Source organism: Morone saxatilis, unplaced genomic scaffold, assembly GCF_004916995.1.
Source record: "Morone saxatilis isolate NCDOM2014 unplaced genomic scaffold, NCSU_SB_2.0 Contig11, whole genome shotgun sequence".
Lineage (NCBI taxonomy): Eukaryota > Metazoa > Chordata > Actinopteri > Moronidae > Morone > Morone saxatilis.
Window position 1 is genome coordinate 2,340,318 of NW_023339663.1, and position 8,200 is coordinate 2,348,517.

Here is an 8,200-nt window from a genome sequence, read left to right on the forward strand (position 1 = left end):
ACAACTAATCAATTAATCAAGAAAATGATTGACAGATGATGGATAATGAAAATAATTGCTAGTTGGACCCTTAAACTGGACCTTTAACAGGTTTTAAATCACAGAAGGGGGTTCAGTGGCTTGCGTATCTAACAATTAATCAATAATACTTTGTTTGAAATAAATCAAGACCAAATTTGGCATTGTTGTTTTTTCTGTGATAATTACAATCATTAACATCCCACAGATCCGGGGTGGTAAGATTACTTTGTTTCCTCGTATCCGTCAGCAGGTCCGTGCAACCTGTCACAGCAGCAACTGAGCACGCCCGACTATCAAACAGTTTGTTGCAGCTGCAGGATCAGACTTCTGACATTACCTTTCTGACTGAAGCACTTTCCACAATGCTGACAGACGTGAGGTTTTTCCCCTGTGTGAAGCTTCATGTGGTTCCTCAGAGATCCGGAGTTAGCCAGCTGCTTGGGGCAGAGTGTACACTGCACCTGAGAGAGGAAACCAAAATCAAATGCAGCATGTCTCCTTTTCCCTCGTTTTAAATACTTTAAGTTGAAACTCCTATTCAGGGAGAAAAAACCAAGACCTGCATGAAAATTTAAAGATGTTACGTGAAAGATTTTTAAATTGGGCTGAAAAATAGAAATAGCTGAGGGGAAAGTGCAGCAGCAGCAGCAGCAAGGAGCAATTTAAAAATATTCCTCCTTGGTGATTGTAGATTTCAGGAGAAATAACGTACATGAGTGAAAAATGGATCAATTAAGCTGCCTGTTGTACCTTTTACTGCCCATTTTATCTTATTAAAAACCGCAGCGTTTTGAAAATGTCACCACAGACGAGTGAACAAACACTTAAAACAAAAGTTATATTTACACACTCCTGTGACTGTGTGTTTCCTGGAGATCTAACAAACATGTTGAATCTATTTTAAATCCTGCTCTGTTTACTAGCATGCATACTTCTTCCCAGTGTGAAACCTGTGTTAGGACTATGTTAGGACTGTGTTAGGACTGTGTGTGGTGTGAATGCGTGGTCTAACACTGCACAGTAAAAAGGCCTCTCTACCTTCGGAAGCTGTGTGTAAATCATTCTGCTGCAGTGAAGGAGGCGGTGGATTCGTAGGGAGGGGCGGCGTGCGAATGCCTTGCCACAGTGCTCGCAGACGTAGGGTTTTTCTCCGGTGTGCAGGACCATGTGCTCCTTCAGGTCCCGCTTCAGGCCGTAGGTCTTCTCACAGTGAGGACAGGAGAACGGACGCTCCCCGCGGTGACTCATCTAGGAATAACACCATTATTATTTGAAATAAAATGTATTATTACTACTGCTATTGTTTCTATTCACAGGGATGAGTAAATTGCTACTCTGCATGATGACTAAGCTCGTGTCCAACGAAGGAACAGTCAGTAAAGGAAAAACTCCCTGTACCCACACACCCACTGTTTAAAAAAAGCCACTGGTGACGTATCTTGTTTTTCTGAGGCCATTTAGTTGTCAAGCTGTGTTTTTTTTATGCCTGTGGATAACTGAGCAAAGAGGATAACAGCTCGGATAGCAGAAAATGTTCAAAACGGTATCAATGGTAAACATCAGCTTTAGCTGTCGGGCCCCAGAATCAAAGAGGGAAAGCTTCTTTGTGGCGTCGCTATTTTGCACAGTTGCGGAAAAATCTTACAGCAGCAGAGACGGAGAGAAGAAAACAGAAGATAGAAAGAAATATTATCTGACAATATCGATGTAAATGTTGCCTGAACAATAACAAGAACTGTCAGTACAGAAATGGCAAAGATATGTTTGAGTATAAGAAATGATCACAATATTTTGTTTAGTAATGCAGATGCGTATGGTGGTGTAACAGTCTTCCTAAAATTAGATTTCAAAAAGAAACCTGTAATATATTGCTTACAGTGTCACGATAACTAAACCCTGTATCCTGATACGTATCGCAAAATTCTTCAATACACAGCCCCAGCGTCCATTACACAGTTTGTCCACCAGAGAGCAAGTTTATTTTTGCCATTTTTTTTCATTGTAATTGCCACCATGCATTATAGAGGATTAAACAGGTCTTAAAACAGGCTAAAAGTTCATTTCACGATGAACATTTTCTCATATTTACCTACTAGGACTAGTATTCCCAGGGGACTGCTGTCACTTATAAAGTCAGTAGTATACTTAAATGTACTGACATTATCCCCCCACTGCTGTGTCAGTATCAGTGAGGCTGCCTGTGGCCAGAGGTAAAACACACCTAAAACTTTCAACCAGCTCTTAAATTACTCTTTAATTAAATGTATTTTATAGTGAAATATAGTTCACGATTGTTCTGACTTTTTTCACAAGATAGTTTTCTTGTATATTTTTGTTGGATTTGTGTTTTTTTAATAGTTGTTTTATAACAAAATGTAATACTAATTAACTTTCTAGTGACATTTACCCTTTAAACTCTACTGTTACATGTTAGATTAATTTTTTTAAGCTTTTCAGCTGTAAAATGTCCTGCTGAAAAAATGTCTTCATCATAACTCTTAAAGAACCAAATTTAAGGAACAATATTGTTGTTATAACCATGTTTCAATAGAATATCTTTTTGGACTCAAGAAAAAGAAGAAAGAAAGAAAGAAAGAAAGAAAGAAAGAAAGAGGACGAGAGGAGCATCCATCTTGTCTTGCTGCCATCCAAATATCAAATATTGATGTCCATATTCCACAATTACTTCACCTGCTTTAAATAGGGCAGTGATATCATTTATAATGTGAATTTGAGCTGCGGCTCAAAGGCATTGATTAATTGTTCAGGTTGGAAATGAGACCTCAGAGCAAGGACAGAGATTTTAATCATATCACATAGAGATAATAGGCTTATATAGCTTTGTGACTTCTGTTTGGTCTTTACCCTTTTTACGAGAAATAGCCAAGTTTACTTTTTAAAGCTGAATGATATTAGTTTTATTGTTTTGTGTTTATTTTTGAATCAGTATCTGGTGTCTGATGTGATGTGATGTGATGTGATGTGATGTGATGTAATGTTGGGTATACAGTGTATGGTGTACATTATGTACACCTAGATAAAATGAATGCACTCGAAAACAACAGCCCGCCAATAATTAGATTAGATTATAATGTTCAGCTCTTGTTAAATGTGTTTTAGAGAAGTGTTGATTCAACATTATGGTCATGTTGGGAGTTGTAGTTAGTGGTGATGTTGGATTATATTGCATTATACTGAGATGTGTTTCTGATATTCAGTCATCTCTCACTGATAACAATGGGAAGGACATATTGTAATGGCTGTAGAGCAGGGTGATGTGGTATACATGAAAACATCATTAGTAAAATGAAAATGTCACACTATCCCAAACCCCAAGCTGACGTATTCTACTAAGCGTCCGAATCCCAAAGATATTTAGTTTAATATCATAGAAGATAGAATAATCACATTTGAGAAAAGGACATTTGGCATTTCTGCTTAAGAACAATTAGCTGTTGATAAAGATTCCCATTAATTGAGCACATACAGCCTAATAACCAAATCTAAGGTGATATGATACAACAATATCAGTATTGTGCAGTATGTCTTCTTGCTTTGTCTCATGTCAAATTACTGACTTTCTTTGCAGTTTTGTGCTCATTGTCTCACTTTGAGGACTTCAAATTAAGTTTAAGCAGCTTTTACAAATTCGACTGATAATTTTCATTTGTTAAATTTGTTCTATAATTGTAATTCATTTCCTTAGAACCTTTTCCTCTTGTTTAATATTTAAACTGAAAGTGGCTAATTCTTTCCCCGCACTGCTGCATTGAAAAAGGCGTGTCTCGGGTGACTTAGAAAACAGCGCAGACCTCACATACAAAGTTTCGGGGAGTTGTCTGTTGATACCTGATACCCGCCCCCCTCCCCTCTACCCTTTAAAGTCCCCCCCGTCCCTTATTTCCTCCACCCCGCCCTTTTCCCACCACATCCATCGCGCGTCATCTGGGTTATGGTCAGGCGTCCTCTCTGGCCGCCTGCCTGCCGAGGGCCAGCCTGCCGTCTGGGGTCCTCAGGGAGCCCTGGAAGGAGCCTGAGGCAGGGCCAACAGTGGTTAGCCCCGTAACGCTACTTTTAGCCTGTTTAAGTGTCTCTCTCCACCTGTTGTCAGATACTTGTTTAGCTTTGGAGAGAAAGGTGATAACTGTTTTTTTGTTGTTTTTAAGTGACGCTCTGAGGTGATGATGAAGAAACAATGGTTAAAACAAATATTTTAGTATAAATTTAATTGAATCCTACGTATGGATTTGCATAAGCATTAAGCAGATATTTCGCAAAGATGGATCAGCATGAGCCCTCAAGTATACACACACACAGCCCCTCAATGGCTTTTGATCCGACAGAGTTCTGATTGAAGTATCCAGTCGGTTGGCTAGTGGGGGAGGCAGTGAAAAATAGGGGGTGTTTGTTGACCCCTGGGAGGCTCGCAGGATTTAAATGTATGGTCACCAGAAGAAAAAAGTGAGAGAGATGAAGGAGGAGGAAAAAAGGATGAAAAAAGAGGGAAAAAAGGTTCTTTTAGCCGTAGCCTTTTCCTCTGGTGCTCTGGGAGAGGCCCCAAGTATGGCAGCTGTCCCAGTCTGTGTGTGTGTGTGAGACAGAAAGACGGAGAGAGAGAGAGACCAACTTAGAGGAGGAAAGGGGTCAGGTTGCACCCCTCTTTCACCCCTACAACCCCATACAGACACATTCACACAAACTTACATGCAGCAGCAGTAGCTAAATACGAGCACGGCCCAACCCTGATTGCCAAGATTGCATTGGCGTCATAGACAGTCGTTTCAAAATCTGCCCGGCGACAAGGCATGTGGACAGATCACAGGAGTGTGGAGTGTAATAGCTACCCCCTGGCATCCCTCTAGTAGGCTGGCATCCTAGTTGTGGCAGCGAGGTGCACTTCAATTTCAGCTTAGTGTACAGTGATTCTTGTAAGATTTATGTTTAGTTGACAGCTGAGTGCTGCTGAGAGAGTCTGCCGTTCAGACTTCGAGTCACCTCCGTCTGAGCGTTGCGGGAGGAAAAATATTAGTATAATATTTATAAAGCCATTATTTCTTTGATGGAATTGCAGTTTAGATGCTATGGCAAAGTAGGTGATGAAGTCAAGAGAAAAAGATGAGTTAAAAAAAGGAAGAGAAATGTGGAGTGTGCGATAGAGGCTGTCTTGACGTCCCCAAGGGGGGGACAATAAAGTGTAATGTTCATCATGTTTAAAACAAATATTGACATTTTGGGAAATATTTGCTTTCCAGCTGGGAGTGACGGCCAATCCGCATAGAGGTGTGTTTTTAGAATAGTTTATGACATCCATCCCTCAAGTGAAGCAGAATCTCAACAGACAGCTGTTTATATTACACAAATCTCTCGCTGTATATATGTTCTGATCTCATTAATGGTATGTGTAATGACTGACCGAGATGCAACAAGCGACATTGGGAGCCTCACTAAAATCTATGAATCATATAAATTATATAATATATAAATAAAAACAATGCTGATTTCTTCCCATGTAGCCTAATTGAACGTATTTTTGTTAAGTACATTTCTGCTGTCAGTCAGCTTGGTGAGAACAGCTTTGCCGGCCGTTGTCCTCTCAGCTCCTCATGAGCTGCTGCTGACAGGACAGCTGTTACCGGCCGGACCGAAGTCTGAGTCGATGCGGATTGAATGGATACCTCTCTTTCTTAGCTGGTCAATATAACGCTTCAACTGGGAGGTTAGCTTAGATTAGCATTACACTGGAAGCAGGGGGAAAATGCTAGTCTGGCTTTGTCCAGAGGTAGTAAAATCACCCAAGCAACATCTCTACAGCTTGTTGGTTAAGTCACTACCCTCAGCCAAAAAGTAGTCCAGCATATAAAACCACAAATGTAAATTTTTGGGCAGATTAAACGCATGAGACATAATACTATAATTAGTGAGCTTCACAGGTCTGTGTAGGCAGAATTGTTGAAATTAGACAGAGCCAGGCTAGCCATTTCCCTCTGCTTCCAGTCTTTATGCTAAGCTAAACTAACTGGCCGCTGTATTTGCTGACAGGTATTGATCTTCTTATCTAACATTCCTTCAAAGATCAAACAAGCATATTTCAGGGCAAACTATTTTGTCAATATTCATAATGTTTAGAGTTTTAGATTTATCGGCAAAGTCAATCTGTGCTTTTTTGTGCTGAATTTTGGGAACTGGGTGGAATCAGCCCAAATGAATGCCGCAGATAAAGGATCCTACTTTGATGTGAAAAATGGAGAAAGAACTTCTACAGCCTCTTTGTTTTGACATGACTTTTATTTAAGATGCTTGAAACAACCAAACCATCTGTCTATTCAGTTCTTGCCTTGGTTCAGATAATTTATAACTCATATATAAGAGAGTTGAGAGTCTGGCCGGCCAGGGAAAGCCAGCTAGGTGTGAGGTGAGCAGGTCACAGACAGCCTGTGAGCCAATCGCAGTCTGACACAGTCAAACCCCCCAAACAGACTGGAGAATCCATCTAGAAGCCCAGAGCAATCGGCGTGGGCTTTCTACAGGAACGCACCAGACAGGAAACCACATGATATGTGTGCTTTAGTGTCTGCTGTGCGTGTCTCTGTGTGTGTGTAGGTGTTTCTTTCTCTGTTATACACATATGCTTTCTGTGGTGTGGGACGGCTGAGGTCATCTGAGTGGAGACGGTCTCATATTGTGACCATGCTTGTTTAATGGAAGTCAATCAGGGCACAATGTTTCATGCCAAGATTCCTCACTTTATTGATTACTCAAAGAGTTTTCAAGGAAAATCACATAATTGCCAGATGTTACATTTCTCTCCATTGAGTCGATTCTTAAAGAAAGTATACCAGTAACAAATTCAAACTTTTCCAAACTCTGAAAATTGCATTACAAGCAAGGAAGTCATTGGTAAAGCATTAAAACATTTTATTATTTGTTCCCATGCTGCAATTTCCATAAATAGAGCCCTTGATAGCACAGCCCATCGTTTGTTCGGCCTGGTCTTCTGGCCAAACGCTCATCTGCCATTGGTTACAAAAAAGGAGCATATTTCCTCATTTTGCTGGGAAGGAAATGAAATTGCAACAATTGTGCTTTGGTTATGGAGGAACCTGCCTGCCCTGCCTGCCGCGAGAACTTCCTCTGCTGCTCTGCTGGGAGATTGTATTTCTCTCTCTGCAGCGTAGAATCAGAGAGGTAGCAGAGGGGTCGCCAAGGCCGATGGGCCATGACCTGGGTCTCTGTACTGACTTAATACTCCAGACTAGGGGCTGTAGCTTGTGATTTTTTCATTATCGATGAATTTGCTGTTCATAATCGTCAGTGTGGTCTTGTGGCATTCTTGTGTTTAATGCCTGGCTGATAATAAAGTTGAAGTTGAATGTCCTCAGAATGTGTGCTTTTTCAGAGCACCAGATTAAAACCCAAAGATATTTGGTTTTCAATACAAAACATGGTTTGTTACACAGAACCACCTGGGAAGTTGTTGTTGGAAACCGTTTGGAAATTTCAAAAAATACTCTAGACCATCCGTCTATCACCATCTATCATGACCAAACTTTAACCAATCAGATGAACAAACCAAATTAGTCTTCATACTTCAAAGAGGGGCGAAAACATCTTTTCCATTAAAAATCGTGAAGATTTGCTGCTTTTGAGAAACTGAAATGACTAATTGACTGAACTACCCCAGACCTACTTAAAATCTGTCTTGACTGATTGTCTTGATAGGACTTGCCAGGTATCTGAGCAACATGAACCCCCTAATCCTTTTTTGTAGTAATATCAATTGTATTTAATATTATCATCAACATGTAGCGGAATAGAACAAACAAAGCATGCTGCGAGCTTTCCAGTATCATTGAGACCATTTCATTTTTATTTTCAGTTTGTTGTTTATTGATCGATGTATTCAAGATTTCCTGAGGAAGCACATTTGTCCATCTGACCATGTTTGAACTGGATCTATCCCGCTTTCATGCCCAGAGAGACACATTTTACCCTCCCTGTCCTTGATTCTTCCTTGTCTGTCCCACCTTCTCTTTCTCCGCAGGCCTGCCCGCCTCTTCGTCTCTCCCTGTGTCTCTCTGGCCAGAGTGATGATTCAGGGCCTATTGTGAAGTCAGCAATCCGATACAGAGCCAACCCGAGAGCAGGGGGGGGTTGGACGATAGAGGGAGGCAGGGGTGGG

The 8,200-nt window shown here is 40.8% G+C and overlaps 1 protein-coding gene across 1 annotated transcript in view; it reads right to left on the reverse strand.

The window, feature by feature from the left end:
- znf408 (zinc finger protein 408) overlaps positions 1–8,200 on the reverse strand; it is a gene marked incomplete at its 5' end in the record, with an annotated part of 21,432 nt that overhangs the window by 6,145 nt on the left and 7,087 nt on the right. Inside the window, 2 exon segments of the mRNA XM_035651681.1 lie at positions 359–482; positions 1,060–1,269. Of these exon segments, the coding sequence (XP_035507574.1) occupies positions 359–482; positions 1,060–1,269 (334 nt within the window).